General features: G+C 35.0%; 3 protein-coding genes across 5 annotated transcripts in view; all 3 read left to right on the top strand.

Annotated features, from left to right (window-relative positions):
* Positions 1 to 14,043, top strand: part of LOC102592922 (uncharacterized) — a 15,659-nt gene extending 1,616 nt beyond the window's left edge. The window contains exons 2-7 of one of the 2 annotated variants that reach the window (XM_015310288.1): positions 535 to 687; positions 4,248 to 4,543; positions 11,434 to 11,855; positions 11,978 to 12,194; positions 12,555 to 12,851; positions 13,962 to 14,043. In XM_015310288.1, coding sequence (XP_015165774.1) covers positions 674 to 687; positions 4,248 to 4,543; positions 11,434 to 11,855; positions 11,978 to 12,194; positions 12,555 to 12,851; positions 13,962 to 14,035 — 1,320 coding nt within the window. In that variant the 5' untranslated portion in view covers positions 535 to 673 and the 3' untranslated portion in view covers positions 14,036 to 14,043. Of the gene's footprint in view, positions 1 to 534; positions 688 to 4,247; positions 4,544 to 11,433; positions 11,856 to 11,977; positions 12,195 to 12,554; positions 12,852 to 13,011; positions 13,845 to 13,961 lie in introns of those variants that run through there. The other variant, XM_015310289.1, reaches the window with a different exon arrangement.
* On the top strand, positions 13,601 to 17,569 carry LOC102593257 (uncharacterized). 2 transcript variants are annotated; one of them, XM_006350946.2, is made up of 5 exons: positions 13,601 to 13,674; positions 15,106 to 15,401; positions 16,107 to 16,528; positions 16,618 to 16,834; positions 16,985 to 17,569. In XM_006350946.2, exons 2-5 carry the CDS (start codon positions 15,107 to 15,109, stop codon positions 17,293 to 17,295), a joined length of 1,245 nt encoding a protein of 414 aa, XP_006351008.1. In that variant the 5' UTR covers positions 13,601 to 13,674; position 15,106; the 3' UTR covers positions 17,296 to 17,569. The 2 variants fall into 2 exon arrangements, with proteins under 2 accessions (XP_006351008.1, XP_006351007.1); XM_006350945.2 differs by lacking the exon at positions 13,601 to 13,674 and adding an exon at positions 14,007 to 14,088.
* Positions 17,570 to 18,525: 956 nt separating this feature from the next.
* LOC107061272 (DNA-directed RNA polymerase II subunit 4-like) lies at positions 18,526 to 18,906 on the top strand. Its single transcript, XM_015310250.1, has one exon. It carries the CDS (start codon positions 18,526 to 18,528, stop codon positions 18,904 to 18,906), a length of 381 nt encoding a protein of 126 aa, XP_015165736.1.
* Positions 18,907 to 21,348: the final 2,442 nt, after the last annotated feature.

The raw sequence follows: 21,348 nt of genomic DNA, 5'->3' as shown, positions 1-21,348 counted from the left end.
TTAGTACATATAAATATTATTTATTTATTAGAAAATTTAATATCTCACGTTGATGTTCATCTAATTTCCCAAAAATATCAAATAGTAATACTTCCTGACGGCAAAAGGATAAATTATAAAATCAAATTAAAGATGATTGATTGAAGGATAAATGATAAAATGTTATAATTATTATTTTCCTTTACATTATTAATGTTCGTTCCTACGTAATCTTGTATCTAAGATAAAATAGTGTTTTAATTTTAATGACTGATAGATTGTAAGTATTGTTTTATAAATTATGTGATATTAAATTTCCGCGCGAAGCGCAGATAATTTTACTAGTATATGATAAAGTTCAACCATTTTTACCAGAATTTCAGTCATGAAATTTTAGACACTATGTCTGAAGTTTGATTTTGTCTAGTCTAACTTCAGACATGGCATGTCTGAAATGGTATATGTGCAAAAATTTTAAAAAGATGAGTACAAGTTAAATGACGGTATCAAAACACCCGCTCCATGATGTTTTTACTATTGTGTTTGTGGAGATAGGTACATGGGTAGTTCAGAGAGGAAATTCTGAATCGTGCACGCACTCCCTCCACAATATAAAATAACCCTAGCATTCAAATCGAACACAAAAGGTGAATTGCCAACAAAGGAAGAAATCAAAAGCCATCAAAGCAGATGGATGTTGTTGATGAGGTGAGTTCTTTTGTTAACCACATTTTTGTTGTTTGGCTAAACGGTGTATAATTCCTATGCTTAATTTTACTTTAATTGTTAAAAATGTGCTGGACCTAGTGGGAAAATTTAAGTGCGCATTGCTATGGTATTTGAGCCAGGGGTCTACCGAAAATCACCTCTCCCTTTCTGAGGTAGGGGTAATGTCTGCATACATTGTTCCCTCCTAGACTTCACTTTGTGGGACTACACTGAGTATGTTGTTTGTTGTCATTGCTATAGTATTTGGTGGTAATAGAAAGTCAAATTTATAGTCCCTTTTATTCAGACACCAGTTGATATATTCAGTGAGTTATTTTGTCAAACATGATGGGAATGCTTAAAGGTACTTGGCTTATCTGTCCCTTCCTCTACTTGAAAGTATAAATTTTATTAGTAATTGTTTGTAAGTAGTAGATAGAAGAAATCAAAAGTTTTATCTTCTTAAATCTCTTGGTTGAAATGTCTAATATTCAAATACTATGATCACTCTTTGTTGTCCTGTCTTTGTCCGTGTTGTCACTTCTCAGAGGAAATACTTGCTGATATACTCCGGAAATTACCTGTGCGGTCTCGTCTTTTTTTCAAATGTATCACAAAATTTTGGAAAACATTGATCTTCAAGCCTTACTTTAAGATGAAGCATCTCAAATATGCTAAGAATGACCAAAATTCCCAAAAATTTCTTATTTGTCAGAAGTGCCACAAGGATTGTATATTTTCAATCAATTATTGTCTTTTATTGTCGGTTCAACTGGTTGATGATGTACAGAAAATTGATTGCCCTTCAAACTCTAAACCAGGGTTTTGCGCAATCAATTGATTTTGCAATGGCTTGACTATTATCACGGTTTGTGATAATAATTTGGATTTCGACGCACCCAACCTATCGCTATGTAATCTCTCCACAAGAGAATCAAAAGTGCCTCCACATCCATGATTTCGCCTGGAGGAATTTTGGGATTGCTTTATGACTCAATTAGTGGCAACTATAAGATCCTTATTATTCACGATGTCAAATATAGTGGTGAATTAGATGATTACCAACTACCTAATGAAATTCTCACACTGAAAAGTGCTCTCGGGAGAGAAACTGATACACATCCCTGTGGCATTAAGAATGTGTTGTCTGGTATGCATTCTTTGGCATTTCAAAACAAATTATTTTGTGGTTTCATTTAGTATTTCAAATTAAGTGAACAGAGAAATATTGTTGTCTGATTTTTTCATTATCATGTTACAACCTCTTGATTCTTATTAGGTTATCTTTTGATCGCTGATTTTTTGGTTTCAATTACTAAAGCTGTCAGATTGCTTTTTTCATGTACCCAGAGAGAAACAGCATGAGCTTTTTATTTGCTAAGAAAAGAAGTGGTTAAACCCCCTTCTCCTTTACCAATTATTCTTTGTCTAGTCTTATATACTGATTGTTTCGAGTAATGCACTGTTTATTCTTAGTTCAGCGGAATGGCCTCATAGCTGGATTGATAATTACTCTGAATTAATCAATTCAAAATTTGCTGATTAGAGCTGTTTACAATTGCAATATCATAAAGGACTGGTCTTTTGGGCCGTGAGGTGGGCTCAAGTGCAATCCCACAATTGAGATCTGAGGAGGGTAAGATGTACGGAGACATTACCCTCCTTTACCTTTGTGGGATAGAAAGGCTGTTTCGATAGACCCTCGGCTCAAAATTGTATTGCATCGCATGTTTGAAATTTCATACAACTTAACAAGGAACTGCAAGTTATCAGCAGCAGAAACACACTTGTATGATCAGACAGTTCTTGCTTAAATACCTTAATCTGGCTTTATTCTTATACTGATTGGGCTGTACAATTTCCTCTTTGCTTAAAAAAGAAATGGGTGCTGATAGATCAAAGACCTACAAACCTGCCACCTAATCGATGAATTTTGTCCCTGTTATATGGCTTCAACACACTTGTCATTACGTTGTTACTAAAAGGTGGAGCATCGATGTTGCCCGTTTTCATTTCGTGGAATTCCTCAACAGAGGAAAGGCGCATTCTGCTTCCATTTGGCCTGGAAGAGATTCACATAGAGAATATTAGTCCAAATGAAATATTATTATACTCCTCGTTGGCACAGAAAATATGATTAATATTGTGAACAAATTTAAGTTTCTATTACGGAAGTGGATTTGTTTTCGTCTTTTGTTGAATTTTTTTCACAGCTCTACAGATAATTTGATAGGCCAAAGATATTTTTCATGTTTAAAAATACATTTAACTTACATATTAACTAATCGATTTCGATAAAATGAATCGAATTTTGCATGTTTTTTCTTTCTTCACTAACCCCGACCTGACATGAGCATGCAGGTTTTTTCTTTCTTCAGTAACCCCGACCTGACATGAGCATGAAACGGGTTCAAAATCGTATTTTTTAGTTTAATTTTGGAATAAATTTTCTGTGACTAATACTGTTGTAACACTAATTTTGTTTAGTGTAAAGGCTAAAACTCAAAAGCTTAAGTATTGTGTTTCTCCCTCTTGTTGCTTCCACATGTCACAAAGAAGTTGAAACGAAAACCCAGAGCTCAGCCTTTTGCTTGTGTTGGCAACAATGGCATTTGGCTTTTTCTACCTCCTTCTCTTTCTTCTTTTCTTGTTCTTTTACTCTTTACTCTATCCTTTTCCCTAACTGTCACTGCTTGTAGACAAAAGACCCAACTCAGCATTCTCTGGCTTTTTTCTGAAACTCAGTTTCTTCATAAGGCAACAAACTTTTGCTATTTTTGAGATCAGTCAGTACTAGTTACGTGCTTAGCTTGTTTTTCTTGAATTTCAAGTTCTTTTTGGCTGCTTGTTCTCTTTTCCAATCCTAAGCTATTTGATGTAAGTGTGATCACTTGATGTCTGCTCAATGCTGGTTCAATGTTCTGTATTTTTGTTCTTGTACATGGTTAATCTTTTTGGAAATCAGCAAACCCATTTCTCTTTTAAGTGTTTTTGTTCTAGTCACGTGCTTAGCTTGTTTTTCTTGAATTTTGGGTTCTTTTTTGCTGCTTGTAAGTGTGAGCACTTGATGTCTTCTCAATGCTGGTTCAATGTTGTGTGCTTTTATTCTTGTACATGATTAATCTTTGAAAATCGGCAAACCCTATTTCATTTTTCACTTGGGTTTGGGCCTCATTGTTGTTTTTCATTGTGAATTTGATCCTTGGTTGGTAATTCTTGAAAAAGTTTATCTGTTCTTAGTAGCTGAGCTGTTGAGAGTTTTCTGGAAGTAAGGTTGGTTTATCTTTGGATTAAGCAAAATTCTGTCTGTGTTTCATTTGGGGTTGTGGTTTGTTTATGTTTTTTCATTTTTTATATGATCATTAGGAGCTAATTGTTGGAAAAATCTGTTCTTTGTATCTGATGTTTTTTGTTCCAATCATTTATGTTTGTTTGATCGGGTCCTAAATTGTAACAGAACTTAGGAGGATTATGTTTGTTCATGATTATTTAGCCTAAACTGATTTGTTTAGAACTGGGCTATTTTTCGATTAATCCAAACTGTTTCTCTGTGGCATTAGGATGGATACAGATAGTCATGTATTTAGTTCGTGGGAAGAGCACGTTGTTTCTCAGGGGAAGTGTTGTCGTGTTGTGCACTACTACTTGAAGGATACCTCAGGGGAGTTAATCCTTGCTGTAGTGGGTACTGAAGGAAGCTCAAGGAACATGTTATATGTTGTCTCAGAGGATTATTTGGATACTTTTGGGCATACAAGTACCATAAATTCTGACACAAAGTGGCGTACAAGAAAAGGCGTAGTGGAATGGCTGACAGTTTTGATTTCAAAGCATCACCAATCACCACCTATTTCAAGTATGTATAATCATGTTGCAGTCTAAGATTTCAGTTACATGTGATTTGCAGTATTTATTGGCGTACATGTACATCAAATTCTCTCATTTCTAGTATTTAAGATTTGCTACAGTGCTTTGCTACACCCGATCAATCTAGAGACGGCAGATGTCTTGTGATCATGTCTAAAAGCAACTATGTTCAAGTTCTGCGAATGACCAAACTTTATCAAGTTGATGGGTTGATATCAGTCTCACTTTTTTTGAACTATTCATTCGCTACAGTGCTTTGCTAATCTAAGATGAAGATGAAAAATCCCTTTTTGATGAGTTTGTAGGTGAAAGAATCTTACGCTTTGACAGGAAAGAAACTAAATTATGTCGTGATTATTGTTTCCATAAAGAAACCTCCCTCCCATGAGTTTTTTTGGGGATAGAGCAGTGGGAGATGGTGAAAAGTTATTTCCAGTTCCATATTTATTTTGTGACTTTTGTTCCCGATTTCAGCTTTCCAGGCACAAGCTGAATTTTCAATTTAGTTGTGCAACTAGATTTTACCTAGAGTGGTGTACTGATGGTAGTTCTTTGTATCACAGAAATGGATAATCCTTGTTTGAAGAATAAATGAGAACTTATCCTCCTAAGTTATTACTTCAGTATGCTTTGTTTTTGCAAGGAAAGTATACTTTGTGTTCCTTGTTCTAACCACAGTCTCCTGTGTGTTGTTGTACTTATAAATGTGCAGCACACAGGTTTATGGTTTAGTATAATATTTTGAGTCATTCAATCCTAAAGCCTAAATTACAATGTGATTTGGACTCAACTGTTACATTTAATTGTTGAAACACATATAAAATATAATAATTATTTAATGCCATCTTAACCCAGGGGGGAGAGGGGGCCCTGAAGAGAGGCATCTTCACAGTGAAAACATGATACAATCATTTGAATGTAAAACTCCCCCCAAAAGTTAAGGGTTTCCCTTGGACAGCCCTTCACAATGCCATCTTAACCCAGGACAACCTGAGAAAAAGAGGCATTCCAGTGGTGAACATGTGTTTTATGTGCCAAAACAACTTAGAGATTGTAAACCACTTGCTACTGCATTACCTTGAGGCAGCTGACCTTTGACTATGTTTTTGGAATTTTTTGGAATTAGCTGGACAACCACCCTCAACCTAAAACGAGCATTTGAAAGTTGGAGTTCATGGAAAGTGACAAGAACATCAACACGATCTGGCAGATGATCCCAGCTTGCATTTTTTGGTATTTATGGACAGAAAGAAATAAAAGATGTAATGATTGATTTTAACTCCCAATTGCTCTCTTAGATCTTAGTGTTTGTTGAATCTTTATAGCTGGAGCAACCTTTCCCCTGTAAATGATATCATCCCCTTCTAAATTTCATCAGTTCCGTCTCAGTGAATTAGCAGCCTTGAACTTTTTTGCTTTCGGTTCTTAACCCCCAGCTCTTACTTGTTTTGTTTGCGCTGTTTGGAGTTATAACCATTTGATCTGTTATCTTTCATGCATCTCCTTGATGCCTTTTCAATACAACAACTTATATCATCAAAAGAAAAACTTAATATAGAACAATAGTTATGGCTAATCTTGTGACGTCTTAACATTATCTACCAGTATCTATTAAAGTTGCGCCATAACAGTGCAAAAAGACTTCACAAAATCCCAACCAAGCTTAGGCTATTTCTTCACAAGGATCCTATCATGACAACTAGTGATTCAGCCTCCTCAACATAGCTTTCTTTATACCAAAAATGAAACAAAAATACAATTCATCTTGACTTTCTGCACAAAATTGTATTTGTCTTCATCTACTTCCAAATGGTCCACCATATTCAAGTAAGGACAAGTTTCCACCAAATATTTTTGACTAACTGCCCTGTCATTCTGATTCCAACATTTCAATAAATCAACCCTTGTTGCTGGCATTGACTATCTGATTCCTACCATTTTCAAGAATAGTCACCATAATTTCCCAGTAACAGGACGATGAATGAATAAGTGACTGTTATTTTCCCTAGCAGCACAAAAAGTATCTAGAACACAGTTGAAATTCCCTTCTTTGAACTTTATCCTGTGAGAGGCAAGCATTTCTTTCTATGAGCCAAGAAAAGCACACCACCTAAAAAGGAACCTTCACAGGGTATTTTGTCCTGCCCTTGTTGAGAGGCTCTTCTGTACTCTCTTCACCAGGCAATAGACAAATAGTCATACATATTATAGGTTTCCTCACTATTATCAAGTTACAAAAATTACGAGATTAGCTCCACAGAGTATGGCCTAGTGGTAGCAATGAATTGTAAGATTTGTAATATTCAATGAAGATGAGGAGATTAAGGGTGAACGTTGTTCATTATGTTAGGATTAAATTATCCGATTAAATGATATTTGCTAGTCTTTTTCATTCTATACTTCTTACTATCTAACTAAGACGGCTGGACTACTATTGAATCTTTTAAATTTAAATTTATTCTCTATTATATAAACAATATTCATCAAGTTTGCTTTATTTTTGTTATCAAGAATAAAGAAATACATTTCCTATAGTCAAGCAAAAACGATGATCGTAAGGTATATCCTCCATCACGATCTCGGATGAAACTATCCATGGAATCGTGTTCCGTGTAAAATTTATATCATCTCTGTTCTTAACCAAGACTCATGTTAAGCTCCGTATCGGAACCTTGTGGTATTAGGAGTAAAGCATCCTGAGGTTGGCGCATCTCATTGAACATGGAGAAGCATTGGGAACCCTAATTTTTTTCTTCAAAATTGTTTCTTTTTCCGTCCCCTGTCCCGACATAGCGTTTCGCTTCCTGTTCTTCATTGATGTAGGTGATTATCAACATGTGTATGGAGACTAGAGAGAAAAATTGCTTTAATCAAATATACATTTTGTAAGTGAAACATGTAATAATCAGTTGGATTAGAAGCAATTGCTCATGGATCCAATACATCAATTTTTAAACTTAGAGTGCAGAGATACATTATTACCTAACACATTACACAACATACGGACCAAGAACCGGATGTACTCACATTACTTAATTGCTTGGACTTTTCAATTTCAGTGTTGCACCCATGTCGACATGGTATGGGTGTGGGCTAAGTTGCGTGGACTCTCCACTTTTGATGTTGCGCCCGTGTCAGATTCTTCAAAAATGCACAGGTTTTGGAGAAACCAACATGCACCCATTGATATTTTTGAAGAGTCCGAGTAGCATAGGGTGTGAGTGTGAGATCCGAATTGGTCAACTAATTTTGGATACTTTGAGTCAATAGAGAAATTTGGGATAGATATAATGATTTCTATAATCAAAACAAAAGCTAAGGTGAAATTGAATAAATTGAGTGTCTTGTATATAGAAATATCTATGTTAGTTTCTTTCCTTATATCTCCTTCTAGAATTTTCCTTTTGATCAATAAGTTTTTGTCATAACAACTTGTAAGATTTCCATGTAATGCCTTATAATTTGAATCTAAAACTCTACTTTTAGATATTTGAATTATTTTTGCCAAATTCCCGCACCGGTATCTGTACTTAGACCCATACCCCTAAATTTTAAAATTTAGATCATGAAGGATCCGATCTCTAGATTCGCACATGTATCGAACAACTGCACACAAGTCTGAACCACTTAGATGTTGGAGCGCAATTCTTATCGTTCTATTGGTGTTGTTATTATTCATATATAGCAGCCAACATAAAATTTTGCGCATTCTTACATTTTAAGTTTTGAATCATATTTTAATCAATATGAAATTGACACCTCACTAGGAAACTCCTTTTCTTTTGATGTCATTAACATCATCAGAGAAATTCTTTTTTTTTTTAGTAAGATGACATATTTTCTATCTTAAATAATTTAAAGAAGATTTATATGTGAGCTATTTTAAGAAGATCCACAGCAATCTTACTTCATGCTTCACAATTTGGTTTGTTCTCATGATTAAGAAGCTCCTAATGTCTAGGTTTTGGGCTGCAATTAATAGAAAGCTATAGTATAAACGGTAAAGGAGAATCCTAATAGGGAAAAGATACTATTTTTAATTCGCAATGTTATGAATCTATTAAAATTGTATGGGAACTCTGCGTATGTGAGTTTTCCCATACATCTCCGGTTCCAAACCCGGATAAACAAGAAGATCCAAAGAGGGTTTTACTAGGTGGAGGACCAGTTTAAAATTCATCTCAAATGAATCCTTTGGCTATTGGATTAAGGTTTGTATAAAGGTGAATTGATATATAGTATTCATATAGCTGATACAACTAGGTCATTTTCTTCTTTTCTTCGAGAAAAAGCATAAAAGAAGGGGGTAAGCTCATAAAACATGGTCTTATCTCTAGTTCATCTTATCTACTTGCCAGTGTCCATAAGCTTTTATTGTGGGGGCAGAGGGAAACTCCGACAGAGCCAGGATTTTAAGTTTGTGGGTTTGGGCTCTAGTCTTTTTAAGTTATTGGTTTCTAAATTAATAATTTGTACATATTCAATGAATATTTAAACGCAAATCTCGGATTTGAACCAAAGCTATTAGTCATGCCAAACCTGTAACCAAAATTTTAATTCTGCCCTTGGAGGGAGTTTCCATCCGTACTTAGACACTAGTAGGGCTAATACTATTTTAGTGGATGTTTTGGACATAAAAATGTGAAATTCGTAAAAAAAAAAAAAGTAGTATTTGATAAAAAGTTTTAAAGTGGTAATTAGAAATTGAGGTTGTATTTGGGACGTGAATACAACTTGGAAAAATGTTGAATTTTTATGAGTGGTTTGGAGTGAAAATGTGAAAACATGTACTCCCTCCGTCCCAATTTATGTGGCACTTTTCAGATTTCGAGATTCAAACAATTGTATCTTTGACCGTAAATTTTTCATATATCTTTTAATTATTTTGAATTGCCAATTATTGTGACTTATAGTACTTTTTACGTAGTTTACAAATATATAAATTTCATTTCAAAAAAACTGACGATTCTATGCACAAAGTTTAGGTCAAACTTAAATTGTTTGACTCTCAAAAAACGAAAAGTGCCACATAAATTGGGACAGAGGGAGTATATTCTAGCAATTCTTTGTCCAAACATGATTCCGGAATACAATTCCAAGAAAAAGTGAAAATTATTCATGGCCAAACAGGCCCTTAAAAGATTTGCACGGGACAATGTTTGAAAGAATTGCTTAAGGGGAAACTTCAAACTCTTAATTAGTTTAGGCGCTAACATTGCTTTTTACTGTTTTGATGAATATCTATCTTCCTGCAGCTGCTTCTTTCTTAATTCTGTGTGTGGTATGATGGAAAATGTTTTCCATTGAAGTATTAGATTACTAGTAAGGGTGGGACTATGTAATACTAGAATGCCCACCGAATTGTGTTATACAAAAACGCTCGCTTCCACGTGTTTGACTACACTTGTGGTAGACACAAAATAAATACAACCATTACTTAGTATCTTAGTATTCTCAATGGTGTGTCTAACCTTCTGAGTCCATCTTTCCTCTATATTCACTTTTAATAGTGTTTGCGGAGAGATTGAGGTAAAAGTTTTAACAATTGAAAAAGAGAAAAAAAAGAAATCGAGATAAGAGTTTCCTACTATACTATGCCATCCTTGTTTTCTCTGATAAAAGTCTGGAATGTATATCTTCTTTTTCCTAATACAGTTGATTTTAGCTCTTTGACATAAAAGGGAAAGGGTGTTTACAGTTCTCGGCCTTTGTTTAATCAGTTCTTGCTCTAGTTAATGGGCGAGATAACCGATAAAGAATGTATGGTGTTGATGCTATCCTCCTTTCTTTTTCTTGATAACATGTATATGTCTTTTCTGTGGGTATCACATAAAAGTTGATGGCATCCTTGCTCTAACGTGCAAGGGGGCAATCTCACCTCTTTTCAACTTCCATCCTAAATGAGAAAGGGGTTAAACGCAAGAAAATGATTCTTGAGGTGAAACGCTTCCTTGGGTAAAGAGAAGGTCAATTGGCCCTTAAGTTGGGTGGTGGGGGAAAGGGAGTTGAGGGTCTACCCAAAACAGTCTCTCTATCTCTGAGAGGTAGAGCTAAGGATGGTGTGGGATTACACTGGTATGTTGTTGTTGTTGCAATGGGGGTGTTTTATATAGCATTCAACGAATAATGAACTCATCCTTCTTAAAAAGGTAATAATAATGAGTCTGCCCTTTGCTTGTTATCTCATATAGAATTTCACTTGAACAATTTATTTTATATCTCGATATTGCAAAGATCTATTGTGTTGAATGTGTTGTATGCAGTTTAGATCTTCCTCTTTATCTTTTTCTTCCATTTTTCATTTTCCCCTTATGCATCTATATGTGATCCTTAATATAATGCATGTTCGGTAATCCTATTAATGTTGATGCATTTTTCAACGTCTTCTGTATGCTCTGCTCTTAATTGATGTTGGTGTATATGTTTTGTGTTGTGCTTTGATGTTCATGTAGATAACAATTAATTACTAGCCAATTATAGATCAGGATCATCTATACTAGACTTTGGTTTGATGTACTAAGTAAATGTTTTCATAATATTGTTGCCATATTTCAGCAATGAATTCCTTGTTCTTCTTGATGGTTATATGTGCATGAAGAATTAAAGCTTGTGTGCTCATAAAGATTAAGATTACACCTGATAGATGATCTACCCCATAGCCGACTATGGAATTGTAGGCCTTGAACGTCCTTGTTTTAAGCTGAATCCCCAGTAAATTGTCGTATAAGCTGCAAAGTTGCTTATGATTTTTGAGTTGTTGATGCTGTATAAAATTGGATCTCTGTAGAAAGAATGCTAAGCCTAGTAGTTATAAATTATTTTTATCTAACCTTTAATCTACTTCACCTTTTAGTAAAATAGACTTCCTTTATCTTGTAGATACCCCGAGAAGAGAAACGAGAAGAAGTGCTTTGATGGCTGGTCACATATCTGATGAGGTCTCACAAAATATAACCCGAGAAGATCCTTCAACGCAAGGACCTAGGGGGAGTAGAAGTGTCGGTGAGAGTGACCATTCTGGTATCAGAAAGTCAATTCCTGGTAACCAGATTGCACAAGCCAAACCACCAACATACCCAAGATTAAAAATAAAATATCCAAACATAGAACCGGTAGGAATTCAGCTTGTTGAGCCTCAATATAAGCTGTGTTTTGAAGTTGGTGACAACTTGGAGGTTCTTTGCAATGATAGTGGCATGAAAGGCTGCTGGCTCAGGTGTAAGGTCTTACAAGTCTCACAAAAACGTATGAAAGTCCAATATGATGACATCCAAGATTGTGATAGTCTTGAAAAGCTCGAGGTACCTTAATCAATGCAACTATAACTTAATTTTATATTCTATTACTTATGATCTACTTGCGTATATTGACTTGTCCGTTCTCCTTTCACCCTGTTTCCTCATCACCTTTGCTTGGTTTATAGGAATGGGTTCCTTCCTACAAAGTTGCAGGCTCTGATAAATTCGGCATGAGATGCACAGGACGCCTCACAGTTCGACCCCTGCCTCTGGAGGACTCTTCTGTCAAATCTTTTGAACTAGGAGCTGCAGTTGATGCTTGGTGGTCTAACGGATGGTGGGAAGGTGTTGTTGCTGGATTTGGTGTCTCTGGAAGCGGTGTCCTTCAGGTTTACTTCCCTGGTAAGAAATAACAGTCTCAAAAAACTAAAAAGTTAAAATAGAAACAGCAAACAAGAAATAAAAGGAGAATTCTTGAGAAAATGGTCAAAAGTCCCCCTAATCTATATCCGGATTTCCAACTTATTAGTTGATGCATAGCAACTTCGCGTAAGGATAACTCAACTGCCAATGGATGCAAAATTGGAGTCTCTTATTATTTTAATTTCTTAGTTGAACTCATGTCTAATCTCAGCATTGTCATAAATTGGCTTTCCAGCTCATCAGTGAAAAAAGTTCTGGCTAATTTGTTGTCCGTAAGTTTAAATGATCGATGCTGGTCATGGACTAATGCCCCAATGTGTTTTTTTATCTCAATAATAGGCGAGAACATATTATTGGAGATCCAAAGGAAGAATGTGCGGACTTCAAGAGAGTGGGTTGATGACAAATGGGTTGAAGTTGAGCGAAAGAAAGACATAAATTCGTTCATTAGCTCGAGTTTAACTTGTTTATCCAGCTGCAGTATCAATGAGCCGGGGAACTGCGAAAATCAGATGGCTCCCAGGCTTGTGGCGCCTGAAGACAACAAATTGGCTTCAACTTCCAAACACTCAGCGGAGAGGCAAGACACTAATGTGCTTAAACTGAAAAAACGATGGTATATTGATTTTCTTGCAGGTAACAAGAACTGATTTCAGACAATTGTATAAGCGATAATGCTATCGTGTAGCACTCGTCAGTCCTTCTTGATAATGGTGAAATACTTTTAACACTGTGGGTATAGTTTGACTCATAAGTAACTCTCACCGGTGCTTGATTTGCCTTTGTAAATGTATAGGTCTTTGACAACAAAAAATGGAAAAGGCATCTTATAGAGTTATAGGCAAGCACTCCTTTTTTTCCCCTCCTTAGGAGCTCCCACCTTTTCGCTCCCTTGGTGACTCGAACTCACAACCTCTTACCAAGTGCACTATTTTGGCTACCAAGTGCACTCTTTTGGTTAGTATGTACGTGTTTTATAAATTTGCCAAGAAGTTGGCATGTTCTTGTATTGTACACTCTCTCTTATCGGTTATGCATAAAAGTTGTAACTTTATAAAAGTATGTGTTTGCTTTGTTACTCTGACTCTCCAAAAATGTTGCCTCACCTGTTTGTTTGACTACTTTTCTTGAAAATCTATTACCACTTTTTTCATTTTAGAAGATGTGGAAAATGTTCTAACAGTTTATCAGCAGCAGAAACACACTAGTATTATCAGATAGTTCTTTGCTTACGTATGGCTTTATTCTCATACTGATTGAGCTGCACAATTTCCTCTTTGCTTAATAAGGAAATGGGTGCGGATAGATCAAAGATTCACAAATCTTGTTACCTCCTAATCGATGAGTTTTTTCCCTGTTTTGTTGCTTCAGCACAGTTGTTGTTACCTTGTTACTAAAAGGTGGTGCATACGGCGATGTAGCCCGTTTTCATTTCATGAAAGTCCTCGGCAGAGGAAAGGTGCAATCTGCTTCCGTTCGATCTGGCCAATCCGGAATAGATTCACATAGCGATTATTAGTCCAAATGAAATATTATTATATTCCTCGTTCGCATAGAAAATATGATTAATTTTGTGAACAAATTGAAGTTTTCTATTACAGATAGTGGATTTGTGTGTCTTTTGTTGAATTTTTTTCACAGCTCTTTAAGTGATTTGATAAGCCAATGATATTTATCTGTGTTTCAGAATATAGTTAACCAACATGTTATCTAATCAATCATGATAAATTGGACCTAATTTTGCAGGGTTCTTTTTTTCTGTACCTCGACGGGATCAACCTGATATGAGCGTGAAACAGATTCGAGATCGGACTTTTTAGTTTAATTTCGGAAAAAAGTGTCTGACAACTGTTGTAACACTAATTTTGTTAGTGTAAGGCTAAAACTCAAAAAGCTTCAGTTTTGTGTTTCTCCCTTTTGCTTCTCCCACATGTCACAAAGAAGTTCAAACAAAAGCCCAAAGCTCAACAACCTTCTGCTTGTGTTGGCACTTGGCAACAATTGCATTTGGACTTTTTCTTTTCTTGTTCTTTTACTCTTTACTCTATCCTTTTCCCTAACTGCTTGTAGAACAAAAAAAACAACTCAGCATTCTCTGGCTTTTTCCTCAAGCTCAGTTTCTCCATAAAGCAAACAAGCTTTTGATATTTTTGAGGTCACTAGTTACGTGCTTAGCTTTTTTTCTTGAATTCCAGGTTCTCTTTTGCTTCTTGTTTTCTTTCCCAACACTAAACTATTTGATGTAAGTGTGATCACTTGATGTCTGCTCAATGCTGGTTCAATATTCTGTGTTTTTGTTCTTGTTCATGGTTAATCTTTGGAAATCAGCAAAGCGATTTCATTTTTCACTGGGGATTGGGCTTCATTGTTGTTTTTCATTGTGAATTTTGTCCTTTGTTGGTAATTCTTGAAAATAAAATATTTGTTCTTTGTAGCTGAGTTATATTGAGAGTTTTCTGGAATTAAGGTTAGTTTATCTTTGGATTTTGCTAAATCCTGTCTGTTTCATTTAAAGTTGTGGTTTGATCTGTTTTTCATTGTTTATATGGTCATCAGGAGCTAATCGTTAGAAAAATCTCTTCTTTATATCTGATGCTCTTAATTACAATCATTTCTGTGTGTTCGACCGGGTCCTAAATTGTAGCAGAACTTAGGAGGATTATGTTTGCTCATTACTCTTCCTGTCCGTTCAAATTAGTAGCCATACTATTGCCCCTGTTGTTTCTTGTCCTTTGATTTTTGGATCTATCTGTTATTTCTTGTACTTCTTTTACTTCTTGTTATTTTTCCAAAATGATTGTTACCTAAAATGTTTGTTTATGTTTCTGGATGAGGGTGTTAAGAACTGGGCTGTTTTTGATTAATCCAAACTGTTTCTCTGTGGCATCAGGATGGATACAGATAATCATGTGTTTATATCGTGGGAAGAGCACGTTGTCTCTCAGGGGAAGGGCCGTCGTGTTGTGCACTACTACTTGAAGGATACCTCAGGGGAGTTAATCCTTGCTGTGGTGGGTACTGAAAGAAGTACAAGGCACATACTATATGTTGTCTCAGAGGATTATTTGGATGCTTTTGGGCATACTAGTACCGTAAATTCTGACACAAAGTGGCGTACAAGAAAAGAGGTAGAGGAATGGCTGACGTTTTTTATTTCAAAGCATCACCAATCACCACCTATTTCAGGTATGTATAAACATGTAGCAGTCTAAGATTTCAGTTACATGAGATTTGCAGTATTTATTGGCGTATATGTACATCAAATGCTCTCATTTCTAGTATTTAGCATTTGCTGAAGAAGTTGATCATAGATTTTTGGCTGCTTGTTACACCTGATCAATCTAGAGACAGCAAATGTCTTATGATCATGTCTAGAAGCAACAATGCTCCATGTTCTGTGAATGTCCTAACTTTATCAATTTGATGGTATAATAACCGTCTCACAGTTTGTGAAAGAAACTAATTATGTCGCCATTATTAGTTCTGTAAAGAAGCCTCCCTCCCGTGGGTTTTTTGGGGAGGGAGCAGTGGGAGAAGGTGAAAAGGTATTCCAGTTCCATTTTTATTTTGGGATTTTTATTCCCGACTTCAGTTTTCCAGGCACAAGCTGAATTTTCAATTTAGTTGTGCATCTGAATTTAACATCTTATGGTGTGCTGGTGGTAATTCTTTGTATCCCGGAGATGGATAATCCCTGTTTTGAAGAACAAATGAGAACTTAATCTCCTAAGTAATTACTTCACTATGCTTTTTTTTTGCAAGGGAAGTATACTTTTTGCTCCTTGTTCTAACCATAACCTGGGTGTTATTGTACTTTGGGCACAAGTTTGTATTTATCTCAACTTTCATCTACTTTACATTAAAGTGAATCTGACTTCCGTTATCTTGTAGATACCCCAAGAAGTGAAAAGAGAAGAAGTGCTTTAATGGCTGGGCACATATCTGATGAGGTCTCAAAAAATATAACCCGGGAAGATCCTTCAGCGCAAGGATCTAGCGGGAGTAGAAGTGTCGATGAGAGTAGCCATTCTGGTATCAGAAAGTCAATTCCTGGTAACCAGATAGCAAAATTCAAACCACCAACTTACCCGAAGTTGAAAATAAAATTTCCAAGCGTAAGACCGGCTGGAATTCAGCTTGTTGAGCCTCAAAATAAGTTGTCTTTTGAAGTCGATGACAACTTAGAGGTTCTTTGCAACGATAGTGGAATGAGAGGCTGCTGGTTCAGGTGTAAGGTCTTACAGGTATTGCAAAAACGTCTAAAAGTTCAATATGATGACATCCAGGATTGTGATGGTCCTGAAAAGCTCGAGGTACCTTAACCATTGTGACTATAATTTATGATCTACTTATTTACTTGTCCATTGTCCCTTCTTCCTAATCACCTCTCCTTGATTTATAGGAATGGATTCCTTCCTACAGAGTCGCAGTCTCTGATAAATTGGGCATGAGATGCACAGGACGCCTCACAGTTCGTCCCCGACCTCTGGTGGATTCTTCTGACTATTCTTTTGAAGTAGGAACTGCAGTTGATGCTTGGTGGTCTGACGGATGGTGGGAAGGTGTTGTTGCTGGATTTGATGTCTGTGGAAGCGCTCAGCTTCAGGTTTACTTCCCTGGTAAGTAATAACAGTCTCAAAAAACATAAAAAGTTGAAATAGTAATAGAAAACAAGGAATAAAATGAGAATTCTTGCTTCTGTCTAATTTTAAATGATCGATGTTGGTCATCGACTGATGCCCCTAGGTGTTTTTTTATCTCAATAATAGGCGAGAACATATTACTGGAGACTCAAAGGGAGAATGTGAGGACTTCAAGAGATTGGGTTGATGACAAATGGGTTGAAGTTGAGGGAAAGAAAGACATAAAGTCGCTCATAAGCTCGAGTTCAACTTATGTATCCACGTGCTGTATCAATGAGCCAGTGAACTGCGAAAATCAGATGCCTCCCAAGCTTGTGGCATCTGAAGACAACAAAATGGCGTCAACTTCTAAACACTCAGCGGAGAAGCAAGACACTGATGTGCTTAAACTGAAAAGGCGATGGTGTATTGATTTTCTTGCAGGTAACAAGAACTGATTTCAGACAATTCTACAAGTGATAACGCTGGCGTGTAGCTTCGATAGTATTGAAATGTTTTGTAAATGTATAGGCCTTTGATAACAAAACATGGAAAAGGCATTTCATAGAGACTTAGACAACCAGTCTTTTTTCTTACCCCTCTTTAGTCGCTCGCACCTTTTCGCTCCCTTGATGACTTGAATTCATAACCTCAGGGTTGAAAGTGGGCAGAGGGTGTTTATCATTCGAGCACACTCTTCTGGTTAGTATATGTATGTATTTTACAAATTCACCAAGAAGTTGGTATGCTCTTGTATTGTACTCTCTCGTATCGATTTAGAAGTTGAATTAGCTATTTAATTTAGTCTTAATTTAGATAAATGTGATTAAAACAAATAGTTATCTAAAAATATAATACAGTATACTTTCTATGCCTAACAATTTTTTTGGTACCATAAGATAAAATCCCAACAGTCTGACTCTCTACTAGAACTAGTTCTGAATCAATCTAAAAATTCATGTTTCTTGTAATACCATAGGATCACAAGGTGTTCTCATCTCATTCTATGTCAAATAAACTAATGGATTTCATAAACGACAAAAAAATGCAAGGCGGTAAAATTGGTCTCTACGTCTCAAATTATTGATTGTATTTCTCTTTTACACGTCTCTTAAACAGACACTAATTAAAGTGATGCACATGTGCAATGCGCGTATTCTAAACTAATTAAAAAATTAAAGTAATTGTCTTGTATATGATAACGTCCAACTCTGGTCTTAAAAAGAATAAACGTTCACTATAAATATATTATGTTTTCGAGTTCAGAATCAAGATCCCACGGAGAACTAACAATATTACTATTCAAAATATCACTAAATAGACAAGTTCAAACTAATTTTTGAATTATCAAGATTAAGATTTCTATTTAAAATTATTACCTAACTAATAAATATTAAAGCAGTAAAATTATCAACTAAAAAACAATTGTACACGTTTAGATTTTGTTGGCAACAAAAAGGTAATTAATTAGTATTTCCGAATCCAAATCCTCTTAGGAATCAAACTTTAGGAATTTAAATTCTTGTACGACGAATGGTAGGAATCCTAAATTATTTAGGATTTGTTATTTTTGGTAATTATTTAACTAATGTCTAGTTAGGATTTGTCTGTCCTTGCATCTATTATAAATAGGGATGTTGCTGGTTATTTTCAATCGAAAGAAGTAGAGAAACGTAGAGAACTCAAAGATGGAATTTGAAGAAAACTTTGTTGATGATGACTTTTTGAAGGGTAAATGTCTAATGAATAGTGAAGTAGCATTGATTCTTCAACACAAATATGAGAAAATGTGTGATGAACATTCAACTAATCAAGTATTTGAAAAGTCATTGCAATATGTGAAGCGTTTCAGTCAGAATAATAACCCTTATGCTGTTACACAAGTTCGTCACATTCTTAGTAGCTATCCTATTTCTGAAGTCGATCTATGTGTTCTTGGTAATCTTTGCCCTAAATCTGTTGAAGAAAGTATTGCCATGGTGCAACCTAAAGGACTTGCAAGACTTGACGACGAAGCAATAAAGAAAATACTAACGGAGCTTTCTCTATTAAAGAAATTTGATATGTAGTTTGCATATACTTTGATGCAAATTGGGCTATAGTAATGTAATGTATGGGGATCTTATATCAAATTTTATGTATTGTTTGAGAATTGATTAACCAAAGTTGTTGGCTTGCTTATTGATATAACTTAATTGGTTTGTAGAAAGATAATCCTTATATCTTTTTTATTTTAGTTATATGTAATTGATAAAATTCTACTAGACAACAAGGTCTTGGTTTTGTCATTGTTGTTTTACTACATTGCTATGGTTATTGTCACATTCGAATCAAAGTCTAGGTCAAGTTCTGAATCAATGTCAGGTTTCTAGTCGAGTTTTGGGTCTATTTTGTATTTGTTGTTTTTTATCTTAATAGACACGAAAAGAACTAAAATGACCATTGAAATAGAACAACAAAAGTATTTTTAATAAGCGAGATACATACATACATATTACATAAACCAAATTTATTGAGAAAAATCAGGTAACACCATATCGATCTTCACAAATTAACAACCATAATTATATTGGAGCTATGGAAAAATACAAGGTTTTCCCAAAACGCTTCAAAAATACTACTTAAAAAGATAAATCTACATATAACTCATGAGTGGCATACTTGGAACCATACAATATTATCACTCATTTATAATATCCAAATTAGGCAGCACCAATGGAGAAGGGGCAGGACCAAAATTATTAGGTGAAACATTATGATGAGTTGCATCACAATAACCTCTCAACATATTAGTTTCTTCAAGGGTGAAACCAAGTGTAGTAAGCATACTAGGCCAACAATGATGTGTGATGACAAAAATGGCTTGACAACAAGGCAAGTCAATATCAATTGTGCCAATTGTGAAGTAAGCAATTATCTCATTTGTGCATGATTTTATCTCAGCAAATGCACTAAAACACTCCATTATACTTCCTTGAGTACTTGATTCATCATGTCTTGCAAGGAATATTGGTATGTCTCTAGATGAATTAACATGGCTTAAATTTGTGATTGTTGAATAAGTTAACATGATTAAGAAGAAAGTGTAACATTTCAAAGCCATTGTTGAGAAAGAAAATTAGGATGAGACAAGTTGAAAGTTAATTAGGGGATTTTATAGGGGGTTTAGAGGGGGAGAGGAGGGGACTTATTTGAGTAAATGACATTTATTGCATGGAACTCAAAAGCCTTTGGGATGATTAAGACGTACAATAATGGGATTGTAAATTTGTAGTAAAGTGAACATTGAATGAGAAATTAATCTCATGTAAAGAGAGAGAGAGAGAGAAAGGGGTCACGAATATGTTAGCACTTCATTTTTTTTTATTCTATCACTCGGTGTCTGATATCCACATTAGAGTCTGGTTAATTTGAATTTGTGATGTGTAGGGATCTATTCGAGGGAAAGCGCATCCTATCAAAGATTTTTCCATACTTATGACTTGAACTCGAGACCCTTGATTAAGGAAAAAACAGTCTCATCCGCTGTACCATATCTTTTGATGTAATATGATAGCTCTTCGTGCAATTTAGTTGTGAAATGATACTATTATCAACGAATTGTAAATTATTATTTTTTTCTCATGTGATTAATCTAAACAACCGCTCACTGACCATTTAAATGGCATATAGTTACATTTTTGCGTAGCTCATAAAATTACTTTACATAATTTAGCCATCTCTAAGAACATATTCTTATTAATTTTTCTTTCATAAAACAACATCAAAAACGCCTTATTTCTACTTCTTTCCATCATGAAAAATTGGATAGACCACCAACTCGATCCACTTTCAATAGGACTGAATTTTTATTCCAAAAATCATTTGAATAATTCACCTTCGATCTCCATTTCAGTCGATTTATCAAAAATAATTATTTTGCTAATATTGTATATCATGTTTTTAAGAAAAAAAATATGAAAGTTTTATATATTACTATATACCGAATGTATATTATTATATATCGGATTGAGTTTTGGGTTAAAGATATATGGTATAAGTTTGGGTTGATTTAGGTAATTGTATTTTTTGAAATTTTCTTTGTATAATACATGTATAGTATTTATTTAACTATGTATAATATAATTGTACATACTTGCTGGAAGAAAAAAAGTGAACAATAAGGGTGTGTTTGGTATGAAGGAAAACATTTTCCGGAAAATGTTTTCCAATTTTCTCATGTTTGGTTGGGTTAAATGTTTTGGAAAATGTTTTCCAAATCAACTCATTTTCCTCAAATTTAAGGAAAATGACTTCCCTTCAAAACTTATGGAAAACATTTTCCAAAATTCTCTTCCAACTTCAAATTACAATTATTTTTTTGTTGAAAAAATCAATTTATTTTGTCCCTACCCTCAAACTTGCCCCCAACCACCCCCCACCCCCCTAAAAAAATAATTTTAAGTTTGTTTTCAAAAAACATTTTCAATTTCAAAATTTTATTTTTTTCACACCTACCCTCGACCCCCCCC

The sequence above is a fragment of the Solanum tuberosum genome, unplaced genomic scaffold, assembly GCF_000226075.1.
Source record: "Solanum tuberosum cultivar DM 1-3 516 R44 unplaced genomic scaffold, SolTub_3.0 scf00131, whole genome shotgun sequence".
NCBI classification, from domain to species: Eukaryota; Viridiplantae; Streptophyta; class Magnoliopsida; order Solanales; family Solanaceae; genus Solanum; species Solanum tuberosum.
The sequence above is the reverse complement of the archived record's forward strand: the minus strand, read 5'-3'. Positions and strand labels throughout refer to the sequence as shown.

Coding starts and splice junctions, on each gene's coding strand:
- LOC102593257 (XM_006350946.2), top strand. CDS start 15,107: ATGGATACAGATAATCATGTGTTTATATCGTGGGAAGAGCACGTTGTC. Junction 15,402..16,106: donor CCAATCACCACCTATTTCAG/GTATGTATAAAC, acceptor GTTATCTTGTAG/ATACCCCAAGAAGTGAAAAG. Junction 16,529..16,617: donor ATGGTCCTGAAAAGCTCGAG/GTACCTTAACCA, acceptor CTTGATTTATAG/GAATGGATTCCTTCCTACAG.
- LOC107061272 (XM_015310250.1), top strand. CDS start 18,526: ATGGAATTTGAAGAAAACTTTGTTGATGATGACTTTTTGAAGGGTAAA.